General features: G+C 48.5%; 1 protein-coding gene across 1 annotated transcript in view; it reads left to right on the top strand.

The window, feature by feature from the left end:
- HECTD4 (HECT domain containing E3 ubiquitin protein ligase 4) overlaps positions 1–23,851 on the top strand; it is a gene marked incomplete at its 5' end in the record, with an annotated part of 57,761 nt that overhangs the window by 20,966 nt on the left and 12,944 nt on the right. Inside the window, 40 exon segments of the mRNA XM_009084407.1 lie at positions 708–812; positions 1,721–1,884; positions 2,213–2,446; positions 2,564–2,756; positions 2,897–3,001; positions 3,085–3,173; positions 3,496–3,671; positions 4,545–4,680; positions 4,770–4,911; positions 4,998–5,164; positions 5,750–5,896; positions 6,202–6,386; positions 6,759–6,912; positions 7,218–7,498; positions 8,061–8,250; positions 9,044–9,125; positions 9,722–9,924; positions 10,095–10,230; positions 10,874–11,056; positions 11,275–11,445; positions 11,859–12,028; positions 12,474–12,589; positions 13,430–13,533; positions 13,756–13,917; positions 14,693–14,841; positions 15,078–15,157; positions 15,271–15,434; positions 15,922–16,159; positions 16,711–16,847; positions 17,015–17,141; positions 17,739–17,876; positions 17,996–18,132; positions 18,355–18,515; positions 19,065–19,246; positions 20,031–20,236; positions 20,532–20,554; positions 20,556–20,657; positions 20,779–20,984; positions 22,267–22,446; positions 22,697–23,850. Coding sequence (XP_009082655.1) covers positions 708–812; positions 1,721–1,884; positions 2,213–2,446; positions 2,564–2,756; positions 2,897–3,001; positions 3,085–3,173; positions 3,496–3,671; positions 4,545–4,680; positions 4,770–4,911; positions 4,998–5,164; positions 5,750–5,896; positions 6,202–6,386; positions 6,759–6,912; positions 7,218–7,498; positions 8,061–8,250; positions 9,044–9,125; positions 9,722–9,924; positions 10,095–10,230; positions 10,874–11,056; positions 11,275–11,445; positions 11,859–12,028; positions 12,474–12,589; positions 13,430–13,533; positions 13,756–13,917; positions 14,693–14,841; positions 15,078–15,157; positions 15,271–15,434; positions 15,922–16,159; positions 16,711–16,847; positions 17,015–17,141; positions 17,739–17,876; positions 17,996–18,132; positions 18,355–18,515; positions 19,065–19,246; positions 20,031–20,236; positions 20,532–20,554; positions 20,556–20,657; positions 20,779–20,984; positions 22,267–22,446; positions 22,697–23,850 — 7,179 coding nt within the window.

The raw sequence follows: 23,851 nt of genomic DNA, 5'->3' as shown, positions 1-23,851 counted from the left end.
GTTTGGAGATTTCATTGGATGCTTTTGGCAGTAGAGCTAAGACAAAAACATCCCTCAAGTTGTTGAAACTTCAGCATCTCCATAGTCCTGCAGTATGTACCTCGGGCTCTTTGCAGGATGATTTCTCTTCTTACATGTTTGTGCTGTTTCTCCCACACTAGATCTGGATTTATATAGAGAATAAAACTCATTTCAAAGAGAGAGGTGATTAAACTGGAGAGCAATTTCAGACAACACTCCTTTATTCCCACTTAGTGGAGTTGCATTTCTTTCTCTCATGCAGATTTTGATGCTGCTCTTTTGGCAAACCCTTTGATTAGTATGTTGTCATTCCTCTCCTTGAAGAACTTATCTGTTTTCCTTTGGGAAGAGAACTGGTGATTACTGTGTGGTTTCTCACAGACAAACAATGAAAATCAAGGCCAAGTAGCACAGACTGATAGATTTTCCTTTTGATTTATAACTGGTGGTCCTTTTTGTTTTACTGTAGGTATCCAGCTGCAAAACTAAGGCTGAATACTCCACTAAAAGATAACCTTGCAGAAAGGGAAGAGTCTTAACTCAGAACGTATCACTTGAGATAAAATCATGCTTAGAGAGCTTGTGACAAACATTAATCCAGAAAGAAAGCCACTGTGTGAAAAGCTCTATTTGCCTCAATTCCTAAATGTCTCTTCTTTCTTTTCCCCCTCGTGCTGTGTGTGAAGGTGGAAGGAGACACAGTCACCTTCTCCTTTGAGATGCGAAGCGGTCGGGAGCACAACACTCCGGACAAAGCCATGTGGGGCTTTGCCTGCACCGTGCGAGCACAGGTACTCCAGCCTGGCACATCCCTGGGGCAGGCTCAGCCTCCTCTCCCTGCACGACTCCAGGCCAAACAGACCCTCCAAGCTGAGAGCTGGGAGTTAGCACCTTTTCAAAATTACTGATTTTGGCAGTGAGACAAATCAACGCACAGGACCCGAGTTTGGGTGTTTGGGCTCCTTGGCCACGCATCCCTGTGTGGCTGTCACATCCTTAGGGATTCAGGAAGAGAATTGTTGTCAAATGTGTCTCATCTCTCCTCTGTCGTTGGCACTGGACTGGCAGGATGTCACTGTAAGCATCCCTTGCTGCTAGATGAGGATTTCTTGAGAGGGATCAATGTCTTGTAACAACACAAAAATCAGATTTAATGAGGAAACAATGATTCCAGGGCATAAAGAAGAGAGGGGAGGGATGCTGGGATCAAACCAAACGTGTCTTGAATCCCACCACCAGGAAGCTAGGGCTAGGCCTGACAGATCTTCAGGCCAGAGAGTGGCTGAACCAAAAATAACCCTCTTGGTTCAGGAAAATAGCACTTTACATCTCTAATTTCTTGCCTTGTTATAAATTGCTGTTAATTGTTCAGCATTTTTCCATGTACCTCAGTGTGAGAGACATGGTTGATGTGGTTTAGGGGTTACAACAGTGACAGGTTAATGGTTGGACTGGGTGGTCTATTTTTCCATGTACCTCAGTGTGAGAGACATGGTTGATGTGGTTTAGGGGTTACAACAGTGACAGGTTAATGGTTGGACTGGGTGGTCTGTGAGGTCTCCTCCAACCTTGATGGTTCAATGACAGATCCAGAGCTGGAGCTTATATAGAAAAGATGACATAGAAGATCTCCTATCGTGAAATATATTCAATTTCCTGGTTGATTGGCTGGTTAAACTGCTCCCTGTCCCCACTGCAGGAGTCCTCGGAGGACGTGTCGGGAGGTTTGCCCTTCCTGGTTGACTTGGCCCTTGGCCTTTCCGTGTTAGCCTGTTCCATGCTGCGAATTTTGTACAACGGCCCAGAAATTACCAAAGATGAAGAAACTTGCCAGGAGCTCTTGAGATCCAAACTATTACAAAGGTAAAACCAGTTGTGATCTGAGTTCCTATGGGAGAGTATTGAGGGGAGGTGACTTGTGTAGTTGTGCTCAAGTTTTGTGCTTTATAAGGGGATGTTTGGACAGTTTTCCCTGCAGTTTGTTCAGCACTTCTGTGGTGCCCAAAAGTGAGGGAATTTTCTCTCCAATATTTAGTCTTTTGGCTCAGCAGAGGAGGTTTGGGCTGTGCTTGGTATAAGTCACACCTCGTATTTGATTCATATTTAGTCTGTGAATGTGGTGTTGACTCCCTGAATGAGGGAAGAGAGTTAGGGGGAAAATCTTTTTCATCTGTGTTCATTTTCTCTCCAGGTGCCAGTGGCAGGTGGAAGCCAATGGTGTCATCTCTCCAGCCCTTACTCCAAGCCCTTCTCCATTGCCTCTTACTATAGATGAAGATAGGGAATTCACATATCCTTCTGATGTCCTAGTGCCTCCTGTTGGACACTACTTCGACCTGCCCAGGATTCGGCTGCCTCCAGGAATCATGATAAAGCTCAGGGAAATTTCTGGACGTGCTCGGCCTCAGTTTAGACCCAGTATAAAGTAGGTGGTCATTTCCCTCTGGTTTACAGCCTTGGAACTGCAGGACTTAGTGATTTGTAAGTGGGAATTGGCACAGTTACTCGTGATTGATCGGTTTGGCTCTCCCTGTGCCCCTAGGGAAGTGATCCAGCCAGAGGTCATGGAGGAGATGGTGGTGTCCTGTGTGATCAAACACTTGAATTTGGTTGATGCTCTCCAGTCCCTGATCAATTTCCAGTATCAGGAAGAACATGCTGAAGAATATGATTTACTTTGTAAAATCATGGGGGAGACCTTTAAGAAGCTAAATGCCATGGAGAGACAGTTGCAGGTAAAACTGAGATGTCATGAAGAGCCAGAAGGAGTTTTTGAGAGTAAAAGTGTTTTAGAAATGCAAAATGTGCTCAGATTTCTTCTTTTAAAGTCTTTCTGCTCTGAGCAAGTGCAGTAAGTGTTGTTTGTGTGTCTCAGAGCGTGGCAGAGCTGGAGCAGAAGTGGCAGAACGAGGTGGATGATGCCATGCATGGGAAGCTGGAGAACAATGTCCCATTCTTCTATGATTATCACTTCAATGAGGTGAGCCTGGTGGCTGCTGCCCATGCTCCTGCCTCCTGCTGCTCCCTCCAAAAGTCTTCATCCTTTCCCTTCCCTGTGTTTAGAGCAAGATGAAGGAACTGGAGCTGCTGTGTTCCATGAAGGAGGTTTGTTTCGACGGGAGTGATCTGGAGAACGTGGTGCTGGCGTTGAGGTGAGTGGTGGCTGTGGAGGGAACTTTGGGGAAGGTGCTCAGGTGTGCTGCTTCCAGCAGCTGTGGAATTCCAGTGGGTTCCACCAGTAGTTCTGTCTGGTTAAATTGCTAGTGACATTTGTGCCGGATCTATTCACATTGGTACCTACAACTCCTTGTGGTTACTACCAAATCACTGGTTTATTTCCTTCTGCTCCCAACTCTGTTGGCACAAACAGATTGTGCCATTTGTCTCCTTTAACCTTGCTCCAGTAACACTTGGTTCAGAAAGTACAAAAACACAGCTGAGTTTGCTTCTTTTACTTTTCTTTCATCATCTTAGGGAGAAGTTTTTCCAAGAGGTGAATTCCCTGATACAAAAGAGCTCTCACCCCCTGGCAAAAACCAAAACCCTAGTGAAGAGCTTGATGAACAGGGCAGAGCTGTTACTGCATGTCACCATTGCAGCCCAGTCAGGCATCACCAGGAGTATATCTGGGACCCCTGCAGAGACTCCAGGTAGAGATGTTATCATGGCATTTGCTTCTTTTCTCTTCTTTTCTCTCTTTCACTTCAAATTAAACCTTGTTTTTCTTTTCCAAATTAATTCTTTCACAGTAACTGAAGTCAGCCTTTGTTTTCTGAGTAGAATCACAGAACATCAAGGTTGGAGGAGAACCCTGAGGTCATCAAGTCCAACCATTGCCACAGTGATGGGGAATTAACCAATGGCAAGGGTTGGACTTGATGATCTTAGATGCTAAATAAATGGAATTTAAACTTGAATCTCCTGAATTATTGACTTAACCTAAACAAGTCAAAACTAACTTAATACCTGCAAACAGGAAAATCCTCAGATCTTGAGTTACATGTTACTGTTTAGACTTGACTTTCCAACTTAGTTGGGGCTGTTCAGCCTGGAGAAGAGAAGGTTGTGTGGAGACCTCAGAGCAACTTTTCAATACCTGAAGGAGTTACAAGGAGCCAGAGAGGGACTCTGTGTTAGGAACCGCAGGGACAGGACAGGGGAAATGGGTTCAAACTGAAGGAGGGAAAGTCTAGGTTAGATATTAGGAAAAAGTTGTTCTCCGTGAGGGTGGTGAGACCCTGTCCCAGGTTGCCCAGGGAGGCTGTGGCTGCCCCAACCCTGGCAGTGTTCACAGCCAGGTTGGATGAGCCTTGAGCAACCTGCTCTGGTGGGAGGTGTCCCTGCCCAGGGCAGGGGTTGAGACTGGATGATCTCTAAGGTCCATTCCAGCCCCTAAATTCTATGATTCTGTGACTTTCCCCCGCCACGTTTTCGCTCTCGCTGCGCTGCCCACAGTGACTTTAAGCCCAGTTTGCAAGCAGCCTCCCCCCCAGCAGTGACAGTGGTGTGTTTTGCCCCTGCAGCCTGTAAATCAGCCTGTGAGACCAAGGTGATCTCTCCGGCCATGCGGCAGCCCGTGTTCCTGCGCAGCATGTCCGCGCCCTCCGACCTGGAGATGATCGGCAGCGACGACATCGAGTTCGCTCGCGCCAGCCAAAGGTATTGACCCCTCAGTACCTCTGATCCACCCTCTAGATCCCCTCAGCAGCTCACCCTGCTGCTCTGCTAACCCCCCTGTACCCCCACAGGCGCCGGCACGTCACCAGCCACAGGAGCAGCTCCTTCACTCTGCTCCAGTCCTTGGCCATCGAGGACAGCAGAGACAAACCCACCTACAGTGTCCTCCTGGGGCAGCTCTTTGCCTTCATTGGGACAAACCCTGACCAAGCAGTATGTCCTTTTAATTCTGCTCCATCATCAGCCTTTCCCAGAGAAGGGAGGGGTCCTGCTGGTGTCTAACCCCTCACATCTCACAGGTGTCCAGCAGCAGCTTCCTGCTGGCGGCGCAGACGCGGTGGCGACGTGGGAACACGAGGAAACAGGCCCTGGTGCACATGAGGGAGCTGCTGACAGCCGCGGTTCGTGTCGGTGGGGTCACCCATCTGGTGGGCCCAGTGACCATGGTGCTTCAGGGAGGGCCAAGGTTGGTTGGTTTCTCCACAGGTAAAGGGTTTGGGCTCTGTAGGAGATGGTCAGGTGCTTTGTGCTTTAGAAGTACAGGCTGGAGCCACTTTGGCACAAGGGAAGGCATGAGCAGTGAGTAGCTGTGAGGACACAAGTTTGCAGAGCTGAGCTTGCAGCAACAGCTTTGGGCCTCGTGGGGTAAAAAGCCAGAGACTTGTAAGAAATGCCTTTATTTGTCAGCAGATGAACTTTCCTTTCACGCTGGGATGACAAGTCCACAGAGATGGATATAGGGAATCTTACTCTTTAATTCTAAGTTCATGCTCATCCGGTGTGTTAGTGGTAGATTTAGCTGATTCTGTCAGCTAGACTTGCTAAGTGTTTTGTTTGTAGCCAGATTTCAGTCACGTCTGAGCTATAACTACAACACTTTGTCTACATCTGTCTCATAGGAAAACATGGAGTCACTTGGAGTTTTGCTTCTAAACCTTCCTTGACTAATCTCTACCATGTGCTGATTATTTTCTGAAAGCTACATTTGAAGTCTTGTTCATTGTATTGACCCTAGAAACCCTTTAATCCCAAATCTCTTACCTCCCAACAGGATTGAGGAGCTGACCTGTGGTGGGATGGTGGAGCAGGTCCAGGAAGCCTTCGGAGAGACGATGACGTCTGTGGTGTCGCTGTGTGCGCGTTACCCCATCGCCTGTGCCAACAGCATTGGCCTCTTGTGCACTATACCTTACACCAGGTAGGGAAGGGTTTGGGGAAGGGAAGGAAGGGCATCCACACCTGTCCTTCCTGAGCATTGCCTTGAGGAGAAGCTTTCTGTAGTGTCAATATCCTCCCTTTGTTCATCATGAAGAGCATCAGAGAACATCTGTTAGATTGGCTCAGAATACACAATTTCTGCTGGGGAGAGGACAAGGGAGGGACAGAACCTTTCTGCAAAGTGAACTAATGAACTGCTGAGTTGCAAGTTCTGGTTCTCACTGTGTCTGTTTTTAGTGACTGAAAAGTTCCTTTGGTGAAATCTGACTCTCTCTTCTCCCGCAGGAGCGAGGAGAAGTGTTTGGTTCGCAGTGGCCTGGTGCAGCTCATGGACAGGCTGTGCAGCTTGAGCAGCCAGACAGAGTCCAGCTCAAACGAGAAGCAGACCAAGAAGCAGAAGGTGGCCACCATGGCCTGGGCTGCCTTCCAGGTGCTGGCCAACCGCTGTGTGGAGTGGGAGAAGGAAGAAGGTAGGAATGCTCCAAAGGCCTTTTCCCTGAGTGAGTGGTGGTGTCAATGTGTTTCAAGTGGAGCATTCACTCACTGTGACACAGTACTGTCAGGGCTCTCTAGAGCACACATAAGGTGATTCTTGTTGTTTCTTAACTAGCTTTTCCTCTCCATATGGGAGTGTTCATGTTGCAGATACTTTGAGGTCTGCCCCTTGGCTCTGTCTAGACACAACCCTGAGTGACCCTTAGGCAGTTCTCCTGGGATAGCTTCACCCATAGCATCCATAAACTCAGCCATGTGGCTGTTGGCTAACAGGACACAGATCACAGACTATAGGTGTGTACATGAAGTTGTTCATTGATTTGTGTGTTCTGGCCTTGCCTCTGCAGGGGGTTCCACAGAAGCTGTTCACTCAGGGCTGGCCAGGCAGGTCTCCAGCCTCCTCACCAACCACCTGGCCCGAGCCACCGAGTGCTGTGGCAACCAGGCTGCAGGCAATGATGCTCTTCAGGATGTCCTCAGCCTGCTTAATGACCTGTCAAGGTACCAGACCTGTCCTCTGGGGTGTTTGTTCTATGTGTGAAAGCAGTTGTGGGTTCTTTGGGGGATAGTTTTTACAGTAGTGAAGGTAAGATAACTTCCAAACCATTCTTGGTTTGTAAACTCACACTGAATCTCAGTGTCTAACCAGTGCTGTCAAGTTACCCAAGAACTGTTGCAGGTATCTTGTCAGACACTGATTTTTAGTGCATCCTGTAACTAATGAATTGATTTGGTTTTCATCCCAAGACCTTCATCAGTCAGTTACTTCCTTTCAAACAGCAGTGACCTGTTTTTCTCCCTGGCAGGAGTCACATAGGCAAAGCCATCCTGAGCCAGCCAGCATGTGTCTCCAAGCTTCTGTCCCTCCTCCTGGACCAGAGACCTTCCCCAAAGCTGGTCCTTATCATCCTCCAGCTGTGTCGTGCTGCGCTGCCTCTCATGAGTGTCGAGGACTGTGGCAATGTGGAGTTGCCTCCCTGGAGTTACTCAGTGCCCTCCCTGAACAGTGAGCAGGATGATCCCAGTGATCCAGCCTCCAAGATTGCCTCCCTTCTGCTGGCAAAGCTGGCGGATTACGTCGTGCCAGGTACCAGCAGCTCTTGGGTGTCCTGCTCAGGGACTGCCCTGCTCGAGGAAGTCATGTTTTGTAGAACCACAGAGTGGAAGAGACCTGAAAGCTTCCATCCTTCCACCCCCTGCCATGGGCAGGGACACCTCCCACCAGCCCTGGTGGCTCCAAGCCCCATCCACCCTGGCCTGGAACACTCCCAGGGATGGAGCAGCCACAGCTGCTCTGGGCAACCCGTTTCACAGAATTCCACAGTGGGTCAGGTTGGAAAGGACTACAGTGGGTCATCCTGTCCAACCTCCCTGCTCAAGGTGGATCATCCTAGAGCTTCTGCAAGGAGCTTTTGTAGGGACAGAAAGCTCCAGTTTTTCAGGGTGTACAACATGTCAGTGTCTAAGATAACCCTGTGGCTTTCCCCTGTGCCTCCTAATTTGCCTGACCTCAGATCAAGGTGTGAGTCTCAGTGATGTTTTAGACACATCTTTGGTGGATTAGCATTAGTTTCAAGGGCAAGAAGGTTTGCTGGTAAACTCATGGTTGTGTTTTGCTTTGTTTTGGTTTCTTTCCTTTCTACTTCAAGGTTGCCAGACTGTTCTTTCTCCAACTGCCTCTGAGCCAGACACTACCTTGGCAAAAGCCAGCCCTAAAAATTCCATCAAAGGTGATAAAGATCCCGGAGAAGAGAGTGAGGCAGTGGATGGGAAGCTCTCTATTTTCATTCACAAACGAGAAGACCAGTCCTCCCATGAAGTCCTTCAGCCATTGCTAAGGTAACTTAGCACACTGCATTGGAATTAGCAACCAATTTTGCCACTTAAATTTACCTCCCTTTTGTGTAGTGTAGACAAATTCATCCTAGCTGTAATAGCAAAAGGAAAAGCAAAGTGTCTTCCCAATTTCTTGTGTTTACTGGCAAAGCAACCAGATAATGCAAAGACACATCAGAACATCTTCATCTGTCTGAAAGCAACCACATGAAAAGTTAGCTACTCAGAGTCAGTTTTCCTGATGGAGCATCATTTGTCTTGTTTGTGTGACAAACTGTGCAGGGCTGAAAACACAACTGTCAAACCAAATGGCTCTAAAAGCATTGCTTTAATAATGCATCAGCTGGACAGTAATCTCTTACACCCTCCTTGGTATTCCCAGTCCCCACGTGGAGGTTGGGATCGCTGAATGCCAAACAGCCTCATGCATTCTGTGCTCTTTGCCTCATCTTACCTCACTCCAGTTTTGAACCTATGCCCTGAAAGTCCTACTGAGAGGTACAGGTGAAAGGCAAACTCAGAGCCCTCAGGCATTTGTGATCAATAAAAGCCATTTTACGGTGCATTTGAGGCAGGAAGAGTTACACTGCTATGCAAATAGCTGCGTTCAGTAGTGTTAAATTCCTCCTGTCAGTGCCAGTGCAAATGTCCTTGACTGCCAAGTGCTTCTCCTGCTGTTGAGCACTCAGTTACCAGAGTTAAAATCATCCATGATACACTGAATTGGCCTATGCAGTTCTGCTCTGTGTTCCAGCAGTGAGAACAAAGCTTATGGGTTCTGTTTGCACCCCAACAGTAGCTCAGAGGGTCGTCCCTTCCGACTGGGAACTGGAGCCAACATGGAGAAGGTGGTGAAAATGGATCGAGACATGACAAAGGTAAGGGAAGGAGTAACTAAAGGATTATTCAACATCATAAAAATCAGTACCAGTCAGAACTGGTGGGTTTCATTCTGCTAAATCTCCTTTGTTCAGTGTTGTTTGATTTACAGAACTGTTCTGGAAGAGAGTTGATATGTCATGTTTGCATTGTATAGTCCTGCTGTAAATTCAGGGGTGAATGGGGACAAGGAGTTGCAGCTAATGCTTCCTGCAGCCTCTGTAGGTCATGTTTGAGCCTCCTTCACATTCTCCTTCATCAAGTGTTTCATGCACAGATTTCCAACCACATACCCCAAAATATACAGGAAATTTTAATTTAAATATGTTCTTGAGTATTTGCACCAGAAATGCTCATTTGGGGCATTTTATGCAGAGAAACTCTGCTGTTAATGTAAGAATGGAATATTAAAGTCAGTGAATCTCTGGTCTCTTTGTAGATGATACAAAGAAAGAGAAATAACTTATCTTGTGACTGTGACTAATACACACCCAGGAGGGTGTTTGCTGTGCTCTCAGTGCTGTGACACATGCAGAGGGAGGAGAGTGACCAGGCAGAGCTAACATGGGGATTTTTATGGTGATTTTCTTTGCAGAGTGGCTGCTGTGAAGTTATCACAGAGGAAGCTGCTGCAGCTCTTCGAAAGGCAACCAAGTGGGCACAGTCTGGGCTCATAGTGAGTGTTGGGCCACCCATAGAAACTGTCAACCCAGAAACCACCAGTGGCTTGTCCACTGGGGACAAAAAGAAGACAGCACAAACTTCTATCTGCAGAGAGAGGAACTCTGAGCTCGCCAGGTAGGGCACAGGGACTGGATTCTGCTTCTCTGTGTGCTTGGGGTGCTCCAGGAGATAAACCTGAGTGCTCAGAGACTTCCTTTCTTGTGCTGGGTGTTGTTGTGGACAACTGAAGCTGCTTTACCTTCTCTTGTTGGGAAGCTAATGGTCCAATTGCTGTTTCTGCACAGGACTGACCCTGTGAGGCCTTTCATCAGTGGGCACGTGGCAAACAGCATGGCAGCAGAGGTGATTGCTTTGCTCCACAGCTTGTTGATGGCACCAGAGTCAAATGCAGCTCAGATATGGACAACAACTGCTGAAAAAGTAAGCAGAGAGGAGGTTAACTCTCAGATTCTTCACTGTGCATGTATTGAGGGGGTAAGAGAATGGAATTAGGAGCGGGTTCCTTTGCTGTACTACACCCAGCACTTCACACTGGGTTGTGTGAGAGCTCAGAACCAGCTCTTCCCAGCAGATGGAATTTACCTGGTTGGCACATGGTGGGATGAATAATGAAACGTTAGCTGATGTGTTGTCATGCTGTAATCCACCTGCCATTCTTGTCAGGCATTGTTAGTGCTGTTGGTTAGGGAGTTCCCTTGCCTTTCCCAGCTAGTTATTCCACTTGCTGTTGATTCCTCTTGGCCTCTGAGGGCAGAAGGGGTTGGCTGGAACATATCACATTGCTCTTAGGTTCCTCTGGATCCTGCAGCACCTGATCCGTTGCTTAGGTGAAATCCTTGAGCAAAGACTTGTGCTAAGATTATCTTCCTTAAGTTCCCAGGGAATGGACTTGGCTTTGAGGGTGTTCACACCTCAGGAACTTGGAACATTCTGCATTGTGTAGTTCTCTTCAGCATCAGCAGCAGTTCTCTGAGGCTGTGTGTGGGCTGCAGGCTCAGGGCTTTGCTTCCACTTCGGGTTGTGCTTTGAAGTCACTCAGTGCTGTTTTGGCTTCTGTCCTCAGGTTCTGTCCAGGGCTCTGATGTACATTCCACAGCTTGGGAAGTATGCAGAGAGCATTTTGGAGAACGGGAGCAGCAGTGGCAGGAAACTGGCAAAGCTTCAGAGGATCGCGCGGCAGGCGGTGGCCGCTCTGTGTGCCCTGGGGGGCTTCAAGGAGACCATCAAAATAGGTTCTGAAGTTCAGGTAATTCAGACACTGAGCTGGTGCTTGGAGGATGTTCTGGGATAGCTGTGGGCAGTGTGCACAGTGCCTGGGGTTGGGAAGCAGCTGCAGTGTCACCTGTGGAGACTCACTCCTGAAGAACCTCCCTTTGGGTGTTGAGCTTTGGGGTGTGATGCTAAACACTGGCTGACTGTTCTTTGCAGAGCTTTCAATCTCACGCAGACCTTCTCTGGTTGTAGGTTTTAGGTAAAGGAATAGCAGGAAGCATTGGAGTTGTGGCATCTATTAATGAACAAGAAGGTATAGCCACGGTCAAATTTCCACCTCCCACTCTAGACAGTAGAAAGACCTCCCAGGCATCAGACACATTAACTATCCCGTTATCTAGGCTCTGTGTTCCAAGATCTGAGGTAGGAGAGTTTCAACAATCCAATCTCAAGTGTAATATCAATTGTTTATCTCTATTTGTCACAGCATACTGACAATTAATCTACAGCATGTAAAAAAACAAAAGTCTTGTTTCATCTTTGCCTAAAGATTATTTGTAAACTTTGCCTTATTATTTAAACATACCTTAACAATATCTCTGTTTGAGTTCTCATACAAGTAACATGAATATTCACCTGTTGTGCCTAAAGATGTTCCATTGCATACTGTGTTGGGTTTTTGCTTTGATTTCTTGTGTTTTCTTTCCTTTAACTGCTGTTTGGTGCTGCTTTTGTGCTAGTGCAAAACGAGCATTAACTCCAGGTAATAAAACACCCTCATTTCTTAGAAACTAACGACTTGAATTTAACTTTTTGCCGTGCCCCCCAACCATCAGGCATTGCCTCTTCATAAACTGTCCATTACTGAGAAGGTAGTACAGGCAGTCCAGTCCATGTTGCTCCCTCAGGAGGGAAGTCTATCTATTCACACCTCACTTCCTGCAACAGGAGATGGCTCAACTCCAGTAATGGCAGTGGTGCGACTTCTGGCTGAAATCAGAACCAGGTGAGTCCTGCCCATGGCTCTGGGCAGCACCTCAGGCTCTTGTGTGCACAGACAGCCAAAGGAATTGCATGGATTCTTGGGAGCTTCCTCTGGGGTGTTGGCATAGGACTGTAAAAGTTCCTGTTGGCTTCCTTAAGGCCATTCAGTGTGTGGATGTTTGGAAGTCAAGTGTCCCTGTAACACTGCACAGAGCAAATGCTTCATCTGACCACAGTGCTGAGGGCAAGGGACTGGATCCCAAGGGAAGCTGTCAGGGGGATGTCCCAGTGCACTGGATCCCAGGAGAAAGCTGTCAGTGGGAACATCCCAGTGGTCAGCAGCAAGCAAAGACAGATCAATTGACAAACTGAGTTTTAAACCTGTGTTGAATGCAATACATGTGAAGACAGCTTGGAATCGAGCCCACACATCTGTAATGCTGTTTGTTCCTGGTGTTCCCACTCAGAGCATGCCTGGTGATGGCTCAGCTGTTGGAAGACAGCTCATTCTGTGAAGAGTTCATTCAACAATGCCCAGCTGCTGTGGAAGTTCTGAACTTGGTAGCACAGGAGTGCAGCCCTGGTAGGTATCCAACCCCTTCCTGCAGCTTCGTTGTCCTCCCCAGGTCAGGAGCAGATCAGCTTTTACAGTCACCTCAGTGTTTTGTCCTCCAGCTGTGCAGGGTTTGAACTGGCACAGTACAGAGTGTCTTGTCAGAGCTGCTGATGGAAGAGCAGCTAATAATCAGACTAAATCATTAATCATTAGGCATAAATTGAGGCAGGAACGTAATTATTCTAAGCACCATAGAAGGTGTAATTCCTGGCACTGCCTCTCTTCTGAACCCTCTTCTTGCTTCCAGTGTGTCCTACTCTGTCTTCCTTGGCATCATCATGTATATGTTTCCTTTTTATGCCCTTTTTGCTGTGTTTTACAATGTTTTCTTATACTCCTTATCACTGAGCTCTTGGACTTCCTTCCCTCTAGTTTAAGGACAAGCATTGAGCCCAACAGAAGTCTTAGTTCAAGGGCAAGTTTAGGAACATGTCAGAGCCTTTCCTTGGAGGAAAAGTGGCTGAAGTGAAGGATGTTACGGTTGGAGTGAAGGGATTTCAGTGTGATCTCTGGTGGAGAAGGGAGAGCAGTGATTTTTGGACAGTAGGCATAAATTCCTGTGTCTTCCTGCCTTTGCTGGGCCATAAACTTCCTAAAATGAACTTTTAATATTAATTGACATAATTAAACATGAGGAAAATGCTTACATACGTTAGATTTTGTCCTTAATTTTGTTGTTTAGGTAAGTGAGACTGATCAGATCTTTTAAAATGCAAATGTCACACTTGTTTCTACATTAACAGTGCATTTTTGGGACTTGGGGAACTGGGTTTTCTTGGAAGCTGATTCCTTGCTTTGCTGTTGCAGGGGAGAGGCTCCTGGTGGTAGAAATGCAGTGCGAGAGGTTACGAATGTTGTATCGTGACTGTGCTCGACCTCCACCTCCTCCACTCCAGGCAGACAGAAGGCAGGTGAGCCCAGAAATGGTGCTGAGCCTTCTGCCCCATGGGCACGAGGCCCCAGCCCTGAGGGCAGAGAGGCTGCTGTGCTGGGGCAGCTTGGGTTCCTACCTGAACGTGTGGTGAGATGGGACCTGTTGTGGTGGTGCATGTGCACCTCAGGAGTGTGTGATCAGACTCTGTGTGTGGCTTTGACTGGAACTGGTGGAACAACGTGCTGTGTTCTCCTTGCAGCCCAAAGAAATCACGTGGAGCCCCTCAAGAGTGTTCCCCCCAGTGAGAGCCTGCATGTTCTCCTCACACCTCGCGGCCGTCACCTTCCTGGCTGACCCCAGTGCAGGGGGAGGACTTCCCCGGGGCACTTTCATCTATGCCACCTCCCCAGTTCCAGTGCAGGTAAGAACTCAGAGCTCCACAACTCTTTGTGCCATTGAACAGTCAGCAAAGAAAGAAAAAAAGACAATTTTCTCTATGTTTTATAAAGAACATTATAAAAAGTATTCCTTGGAGTTGGGATGTTCAGGGAGCTGAACAGGAGCAAGCAGTGTGCTCAGGTGGCCAAGAAGGCCAATGGCATCCTGGCCTGGAGCAGGAAAAGTGTGGTCAGCAGGACCAGGAGGGGATTCTGCCCCTGCACTCGGTGCTGGTGAGGCCACACCTTGAATACTGTGCTCAGTTCTGGGCCCCTCAGCTCAGGAGGGACATTGAGGTGCTGGAGCAGGTCCAGAGAAGAGCAACGAGGCTGGTGAAGGGACTGGAGCACAAGTGCCATGAGGAGAGGCTGAGGGAGCTGGGGGTGTTCAGCCTGAAGAAGAGGAGGCTCAGGGGAGACCTTCTCACCCTCTGCAACTCCCTGACAGGAGGTTGGAGTCAGGTGGGGGTTGGTCTCTGCTCCCAGGCAACCAGCAGCAGGACAAGAGGGCACAGACTCAAGCTCTGCCAGGGGAGGGTTAGGTTGGATATTAGGAAGAGATTTTTTAGGGAGAGAGTGCTCAGGCATTGGAATGTGCTGCCCAGGGAGGTGGTGGATTCACCACCCCTGGAGGTTTTCAAGCTGAGACTGGATGTGGCACTTAGTGCCATGGTCTGGTAACCATGGTAGGGGTGGACTTGATGATCTTGGAGATCTTTTCCAACCAGGTTGATTCTCTGATTCCATTTTTATTTCTAGGCACCATCGTTCTATTGGGAGATTGAAGTGGTTTCCTATGGAGACACAGATGATGACACTGGGCCAATAGTTTCCTTCGGATTTGCCACAGAAGCTGAGAAACGCGACGGTGCTTGGACAAACCCAGTGGGCACCTGCCTCTTCCACAAGTATGTTTTCCACCCAACTCCTGGTGCTGCTCAGTCCTTTTGTCAGCAAATCAGGGAGGATTGTGCTGAGCATGTTGTAAGCAGCGTGCATGTTTGCACTGAGGTGCTAAAATGGTGGGTTAGAATGTCTCCCTTGCAGAACAGAGCTGAGTTGCCTTCTCAGCATCTCAGCTGGTCGTGGGTTGTAGAAATGCTTTGAGTGCTCTGGTTAATTCTCTCCTTGTGTTGCCCCACAGCAATGGGAGAGCAGTGCACTACAATGGCTCCAGCCTGCTGCAGTGGAAGAGTGTCAGGCTGGATGTGACTCTCTGCCCTGGTATGTGAGATTATAGCTCGTTTTCTTCTCTGGCAAATCACAAAATCCTCTAAATAGAAGGGAAACAGTGGTGAAAAAACTGATTAAATCCTTCTTTTTATGTCTCTCTCCAGGGGATGTGGCAGGAATTGGCTGGGAAAGAACAGAAGGAACTCCTCCTCCCCCGGGGCAGCCAGCTAAGGGCAGAGTTTATTTTACATACTGTGGGCAGCGACTTGGGCCGTACCTGGAGGATGTCTCTGGTGGAATGTGGCCAGTTGTCCACATTCAGAAAAAGGCAAGTTTGTGACAGCAATGTGTTACTCAATAGACTTTCAGAGATATTAAACCCATAATATAAAACCTTGAGCCTGCTGACCTAGCTATAAATGAGTAATTTTTGTCTTCCTGATCAAAGTATCATTAGCCTTCCCAGGTGCACATGTTTTGTCATGATTTGGGTGGGGTTTTTGCCCATTAACACACTAAAGTGCCACTGACCTGATGAGATGCCATTTTTCTGGGCTTATTAGTATTCCAGCCCAGCAGTGCCCTTGCTTCAAAGCACAGCAGCTCAGCCTGTGCCAAAAAGGCAAGTTCAGAGTTTGTGTTGAGCAGCTTAGCGCTGTCCCCGCTGCATCCAGCAAGAGGATAGCTGCCGAAGCCACGGGGCAGGGGGTGTGAGCAGCTTAGCCCTCTGGCTGAGGAAGCTCTAAACAGAGTAGAGGGAAGGTTCAAACCAATCCACAGCTCCTCTCAGTGCCATGCTGTGCATCTCCTTGCAGAACACCAAGGTGAGGGCCAACTTCGGCTCGCGGCAGTTTGCCTACGCCGAGGGCCAGGCCCACCGCAACGCGGCCGATCTCTGCATCGACCTGGCCGAGGAGATCAGTGCCAACTTCGAGGCCCTACCCTTTGCCATGGCTTCTGACAGTGACAACGATGCTGGCACCAGCATAGCCTCTGACCCTGGCACCCACGGGCCGCCCTGCCGGATCGCCGCCGTGGCCACCGCCCAACAACGTAAAGTGATGAGTAACTCGCTCCCCACTCTCCTCCAGGAGGAATGGCAATTAAGTAGGGTTCAAGCCCAGTCTGGCTGCAGTCCCTGGTTAGGTAGAGCAGTGCCACAGGCACTGTCAGATCCATAGAATCTCCATGGATTGGAGTGAACCTTAAAGATCATCCCATCCCACCCCCTGCCCTGGGCAGGGACACCTCCCACCAGCCCAGTTCCTCAAAGCTTTATCCAACCTGGCTTTGGGTTGAACTTCCACAGTTTGAAAGAAATCCATTATTTTAGGCAACACAATTAAATAAATCATCTTTGATCTTCCTCTATTCAGATGCACAAATTATTCTTAATTAATGCAGCTACAATGGGGAATGATCTCATTAAGGGCTTGGAATACAAGATGATGTTATGGTTGATTGGATCAGCCAGTTGGTTATGCTGTGTCAAAAGGCATTACATTCCCACTGACTGGCTGGAGACCACGGAGTGCAGCACATCTCAGACTTCATGGAATATTTACATGTGTTAGGGTCTCATCATTGCTGTCTGTGCCTTGCAGAGTATGACAGTGACACATCCTGCCACTACAAGATGGAACTGAGCTATGAGAACTTCATCACATCAGGCCCTGACCCTCACCCCCCTCCTATTGCAGATGATGAAAGTGATGATGATGATGACGATGATATTCCCAGGGTGAGGAACATGGAAAGCTCAACCTTCTGTAACTTAGTCTGACAACAGATCTGATCACTCAGATACTGAAATTTTAGCACACAAGGATTTTCCCTCTTCCCTCACAGAAACAGAGCTGCTGTTAACTTCTTTCTTCTTGGTGTCCTAAGCAGTTTCTGTCTTTGTAGGAGGATCACTATGCTCTCCTGGTTAAAGCCTGGGAAACCAAAGTATTCCCTACCATTAGGAGAAGATTCCGTAATGAGGCTGAGAGGAAGTCTGGGCTGGATCAGATCAAAGGAGCTCTGCAGTTAGGTATGGCTCTGCTTATCTCCATGTTGTATCTGTTACACATGGTGAGCAGTAAGTGGGGATAACAACTGTGTTTGTTTCATGCTTTACTGAATTCTGAGCTGGGAAAGTTAACTTAAAACAAAAAATCACTTGCAGTTTCCCTCCAGTGCTTAGAATTTGATGTGGGATCATGATTTCTCTGTAACACTTAAGTTGGACTGTTTACATAGGGAAAATCACTTTGGAAATAGTGACAGTTTGTTGTGATGTGAATACAGAAATGTTCAGGAATAATAGTTTGGGAAGAAATTACCTACATGAATTTTCTGTCTGTGACTATATCAAGGCAAAATTTTTCAGGAGCATTTTAATAGGGAGAGATTTGTAAATGAATCTAGGTCTGGCAGGACAAGAAGTTTGTGGGAAGGTCACAGTAAGAGTGAGTTAAGACTTCTGAGCCCCAGTGAGAAGTGCAGAAGTCAGGAAAGCTCCAGTTCTTTGCTGTCAGCCTGGCTAAATATTGAAGTCATTAGACAACTCACCTGCTTGGGATCTTAGGGAGAATAGGAACTTCTTTCAGGTGTCTGGGGAAGTCACTTGCACTCCCTCTGTCTGCAGGAATGGTGGATATAGCAAGGCAAACTGTGGAGTTCCTCTATGAGGAAAATGGAGGCATCCCCAGAGACCTTTACCTTCCCACGATTGAGGACATCAAAGATGAAGCAAACAAATTCACAATCGATAAAGTGCGGAAAGGTAAGGGCAACAAAAGTATCCTGAGGGGAAAATCCAAGCTCTGGCACTTGGGATCTGCTGCAGAAACAGTCACCTGAGGAACCTGTACCTTAAAAGCTGTTGTGTCCCCCTCTGGCCAGGTCTGACGGTGGTGACTCGCTCTCCTGACAGCAACAACGTCACCAGCAGTGCTGTAGGAACAGCTTTGCCCAAGTTTGCTATTCGTGGGATGCTGAAGACATTTGGCCTTCATGGTGTTGTCCTGGATGTTGACTCAGTGAGTAAAGATGCACTGGGAGGGCTTATCATGTACCAGCATCACACAGCTGTGAGCAGGTGGTGCTGGTTGGACTTGGTGATCTTAGAGGTCTCCTCTGGCCTTGGTGATCCTATGATTCCACGCACCAAAAACTGCTCAGGATGCTGATTTGGTGCTGTCTTGGAAGGCAAAATGGTCATGCCTGTGTTTCTTGACAGTGTTGGTGTGTTGGTGTTGCAGGTCAATGAACTGGTACAAGTGGAGACCTATCTCCGGAGCGAGGGAGTTCTGGTGAGGTACTGGTATCCCATTGACATGTTGGAAAGGCCACCAGCAGGATACAGGAGGACTGCAACAAATGGGTTGGTCACCCTGGATAACACCAACATCCAAATCCACAGGTGAAAATGTAGTTAGAAGGCATTGGGATTATTATCTGAGTTTGAATGATCTCACTTGGTCTGCAGTCCTGTAGTACAGTTACCTACTCCTGCCTTATTTTAGCAGAAACTTCTGAATCTGTGTGTAACTGTTGGGTTAAGGCTGAGAAAGGTTCGTTAAATACTCATGTTTTAATGGGGTAGTTGGGTTTGGTTTTTGGAAGGGTTTTTGGGCTTTTGGCAATACAGGAAATTGGTTGTAACTGTGTTGTTGGAAGGAATTTTACACATGCCGATGTGACAGGAATCTTCCATGGAGCTGAGGTTTCTTGCACCATCATCAGCTCAAGAGCTCTTGGCTGATGCTGTGGGGAGTTGGCTTTGAACTCAGGTGCCTTAATTTGGGACCAGAATTAGTTGGGCTGAGACTGTCTTAAGTGACTAAGATTTAGGTCTACTCGAACCTTTCCCAAAACAAGGTGGATGTGTTTGGATCCAGGCACAGGTTGCTGGATGGGACTCACTGTAAGTGTGGAGAAGAACTTGACGTGTTGCTGTTTGTGTTCCCAGAGAGCTCCTGCGCAGCGAAGCTGCCCTGGCCAAGCTCTACTGCCGCATGGCTCTGCTCAACATCTTTGCCCCCAAGTCTCCACACATGTTCACTCGGCTGTTCCACATTCCTGCGATCCGTGACATCACCCTGGAGCACCTGCAGTTGCTCTCCAACCAGCTCCTTGCTCCACCTCTTCCTGGTAAACACTCATTTTTTTGTCATAGCTCTTTAGGTACAATAGTCTGCTGGGGACAGAGAACTCTAATTAATTCAGTACTTATTGATGAGTTAGCTAGTAATGATGAAAGTTCAGAGTCCCTCCTAAGATTCCCCTCTGTGTCCTCCTGTCCCTTTGTCACTCTCTCCTGTTGATTGGCACTGGGGGAGTGTCCATGTGGGATACTCATAAGGGATTGAGATGGTTTCAAAGTTCCAGCCCAGGGCAATAAAACTCAATGCCAGTTGGGTCTCTCAGCTCTCAAAATTCAACTGTTCTTCACTTCCCAAAGTGGTTTGTTGTCCTTTTCCTGCTGGAATCACAGATCTGGTTAGAAAAGGGTTGTGCTGAATCATGGCAAAGAATCTTTGGCTCATTCAAGTGAGTGTTGACAAAGACAGTGATTGTGGCAAAGCTCTTCTGCGTGCAGAGAGATGTGTGTCGTGGCTGGAGCATAAGGAGGAAGTTGGGAGTGCTGAGTATAGGCTGTTAATAATAGAAAGTGGTTATTTACCATTGGAAAGAGTCCTGTTCCCTCCTCCCATTCCTCTAAAACTTGGCTACCTCTGAGATGCCTCGTTGTAAGCAATCCCTGTGCAGAGTCCAGGACTACTCTGCAGGTCTAGTCCTGGGTGCATCCTTTCTCCTGCTGACCTTTGGGAGAAGTTTTCCCTTGTAATCTTCCAAGTGTTTTAAGGCTTCTTTCCAGTGTCTGTTTCACAGGCTACAGGGACATGCTGAAGTGATCTCACACTTGTTGTTGCAGATGGCACAATCAGCTCGAGCTCTATTCTCCTGGCCCAGTCCCTGCAGCACTGCATCCATTCCCAGACCTGTGCTGCCACAGACCTCTTCTACCAGGGCAACTCTCAGGCCATCAGGGAGTGGCTCACTGTGGCCATTACTCGGACGCTGCACCAGGGAGAGGAGAGTCTCTTAGACCTCACCAAGCAGATCTGCTCCTTTTTGCAGGTGAAATCCTGAGTCCTGTTTCATGAGTGTTGGTTTTCTCTCTGAGGAGCCCTTGCTTTGTGTGTGAGCCGTATTTCTGTCCCTGCCAGGGAGTTGTTTGTCTGATGGGCTGTGTTCCCACCCTGGTGGTAGTGGGCACAGTGGGAACAGAGCAGTAGCAGTGCTCTGGGCCGTGTTGAAGTGAGGTGGCCTCATGCTGCCTCAGTATCTACAAGGCTGTGTTGGAGTTGAATGGTGAGGAGGGAGGTGATTTGCTGCCGTTTAGGATCTTTCATGATGTCAAACTCTGTTCCAGGCGGCACCAGAACAGTTGCGTGCTATTCCCCATTTCAGAATCCAAAGTCAATATGGATGTGAATTTTCCTGGGGCTGCATTTGTGATTGTGTCCTGTAAGGAAAGTCAGTCTGGATTCCGCAAGGAGTAAGTCCCTGGGGGACAAAGGGTGAAGATTCAAGATGTGGCACTGAGCTGAGTGGTGTGACTGGGTTGGGATGTTGTAGCCAGTCAGGGCCTGACCAGTCTGTCCCTGCTCTTTCCTCAGCTCATCCCTGTACAAAGCTCCCTGGGCTCGAGTGCTGGTGTATGGGCTGGGGCACAAGGTGAAGAGGAATGGGCAACTGAACCTGATCGAGGCCGTGTGCTACCCCCGCGACGCCTCTCCCACCAACACGGGGCTCACGCCGCCCCCCACCACCAACCAGTACCCCTCTGTCATCACCCCCACCGACAGGGTCCACATCAAACTAGGTAACAACGTGAGCACCAGGCTGGGAGACTGCTCTGAGAGCAGCGAGTCCAACCTGTGACCTGACACCACCATGGCACCGCGTGCCGCGTCCCGTCCGGCCTCAGACACCTCCAGGGGTGGTGTGTCCACCCCCTCCCTGGGCAGCCCCTTCCAGTCACCCTTGCTCTAAGGAGATCCCAATGTCCAACCTAAACTTCCCCTGGCACAGCTTAAATACAGTTCAAAAGTCTTTCTAACTAAGCTCCTTTGGTCTGACCCAGTCCAGACTTCTCTCAGCCTTGTTATGGAACCTTCTGCTAATGGTAGGGAATATTTTAGTGTCCCAGACTTCAGCCAGGAGAGCATAGTGATCCTCCTACAAAGGCAGGAGCTACTTAGAACACCAGGAAAAGTTAACAGCAGCTCTGCCTTTGTGAGGGAAGAGGGAAAACCCTCGTGTGGTAAAATTTCAGTCTCTGTAATGAGACCAGAGGGTCATAATTACTTCTGTAGCACCTTCTGTGTTGTCACCAGTGCTTATGGCAGCATTTTTGTACAAGGTATCCCTAGCAGCAATTTGCACTCATTCTGAGCTTAAAACCCCATGATTTTGTCACCACTGGAAACATCTGACTCTGAGTTTGTTAGTTCTTTTAAATCTATCAGGCCCTGCTTTTTGCTTTCTGATTTTTTTTATGTTCCAGAAGTTCTCCAAGCAGTGTTTTTATTCAAGATACCAAATTCTGCAGTGTTCTGCCATTGCTGATTAAAATGGAGATTATATTTTCCCTTTCTAGGTGCTTGCAGGGCCCTCAGACAGAGTGATGTATGTGCAGTGTAGCAACGCACAGGTCACCCCAGCAGGAGGAATCATTAATGCAGCCTGAGGGAGAGACAATGTGATTGGAGCTGTGAAGGTGACCGAGTGCAGTAATCTCTTCAGACTTTCCTTGGAGGTCCTTCAGTTCTTTGGCTGAACTTGCAGCACCTCTGATGTTGTTCTCAATACCCATCACACACAGATATAAATGATTTGGGAAGAGTCCTCAAAGTATTTAGATATGTACAGGCTCAGAATTGCTCTGTCTCACTGTCATGTGAGCAAAGTGTTCTCTGTGCATGTGTAATTACAGATTATATCAACATAGCAGTATAGGTAAACATTCCTATTTGTTTGTTAAAAGGTACTTGGAGAAATTTCTCACTTCACATGAATTTAGCCTCAAAAAATCCTAGAAGATTTATTACTACTTTACAAATTTCTAGGGTGATGAGAAGTTTTTCTCTGACCTTTTTGCTTAGGAGTGTCTCCTCCTCCTGGAGCTGTGTTGGTCCTGCATTCCCTGCCCCTGGAATTCCCCCTGGCAATGGCATTCACAGAACAGCTCCTAACTTGGAAATTGGAAGATGGGGATGGAAAATCAGAAGATGAGCTGGATACTATTCCTGCTTCAGTTCTCTTGCAAGTGGTGGAATTTCTAGGTGAGTATTTCCTTAGCAATGAGCTCCAGTGATGTGATTACACTGATAACATTCTGAGTGGAATTCTGCTTCCAGCTCCAGAAATTCTGTTGATCTGCACTTGTTGGAAAAACCTTTCCTGTCTCCTAGTGCTGCCATGCAGCCACTGAAAGGAGCTTTTCTTGTGCTTCTCTGATGTTTCCTTTGCAGTTCGTGTTACAAAGCTGCTGAGTGAAGCACTGCTGAGTCCATGTCTTGCTTCCTCACACAGGGAACTTCCTCTGGACAACTGACATGGCAGCCTGTGTGAAGGAGCTGATATTTCACCTCTTGGCCGAGTTGCTTCGCAAGATTCACACTCTGGAGCAGAAGAAGAATCCAGCAGGACTCTCCTCCTCTATTGCCCTGCAGCTCAACCCCTGCCTGGCCATGCTCATGGCCCTGCAGTCAGAACTACACAAACTCTACGATGAGGAGACCCAGAACTGGGTGTCTGGCAATGCCTGTGGGGGCTCTGGGGTTGGAGCTGCTGACCAAGGAAGGTTCTCCACGTATTTCCATGCCCTGATGGAAGTTTGCCTGGCTGTGGCTGAAGTAACCTTACCCATCAACATGAGCGTGACAGCCAACGTGATATCCTCCACAAGTGCCCCAAACCTCAGTGACTCCTCATCCTCATCCTCGTCTTCCCCAGGGCAGACCCCGCAGAGCCCAAGTTTGCTGTCCAAGAGGAAGAAAGTCAAAATGAAGCGGGAGAAAACCTCCTCCTCGGGCAAACGCTCCTCGTCCCGAGCCGCCGAGACGGACGCGGCGCTGCTCAGCATCGGGGGCAGCAAACCCGAGGACATGCTGTGGTTCCACAGAGCTCTGACGCTGCTCATCATCCTCAGGCACCTGACCAGAAAGGATCCGCAGGGCCTGGGCGTGACGAACGACGCGGTGGCAGACGCGTGCCAGGCGCTGGTGGGGCCCACGGCGCACAGTCGCTTGCTGGTCATCTCGGGCATCCCCACCCACCTGGAGGAGGGCACGGTGCGCAGCGCCATCAGGAAGGCCTGCAACGCCCACGGCGGCGTCTTCAGGGACGAGATCTACATCCCCCTGCAGGAGGAGGACCCCAAAAAATCCAAGGACAAAGCAGAAGGGGGCGAGTGCAGAACGGAGCTGGAGAAACCGACGGTGTCCAGCAGCGCGGACAGTTTGGATATCAGCAGCTCCAGCAGTGTCACCCCTGCCATGAGTGTCAGTGCCTCGGCCTCCACCAGCCAGGCCTCCCTCTGCAGCTCCCAGGGCATATCCCGCACCGTCAGCGACATCTCCGGAGACCAGTTCCAGGCGGGGATGGAACTGGCCATCCCGCCGGGATTGCTGGAACAGCCTCACGTGGTTTCCAGCCAGGAGAGTTTGGATCTGTCCCACTGCAGCA

The sequence above is a fragment of the Acanthisitta chloris genome, unplaced genomic scaffold (genome assembly GCF_000695815.1).
Source record: "Acanthisitta chloris isolate BGI_N310 unplaced genomic scaffold, ASM69581v1 scaffold11261, whole genome shotgun sequence".
Lineage (NCBI taxonomy): Eukaryota > Metazoa > Chordata > Aves > Passeriformes > Acanthisittidae > Acanthisitta > Acanthisitta chloris.
The sequence above is the reverse complement of the archived record's forward strand: the minus strand, read 5'-3'. Positions and strand labels throughout refer to the sequence as shown.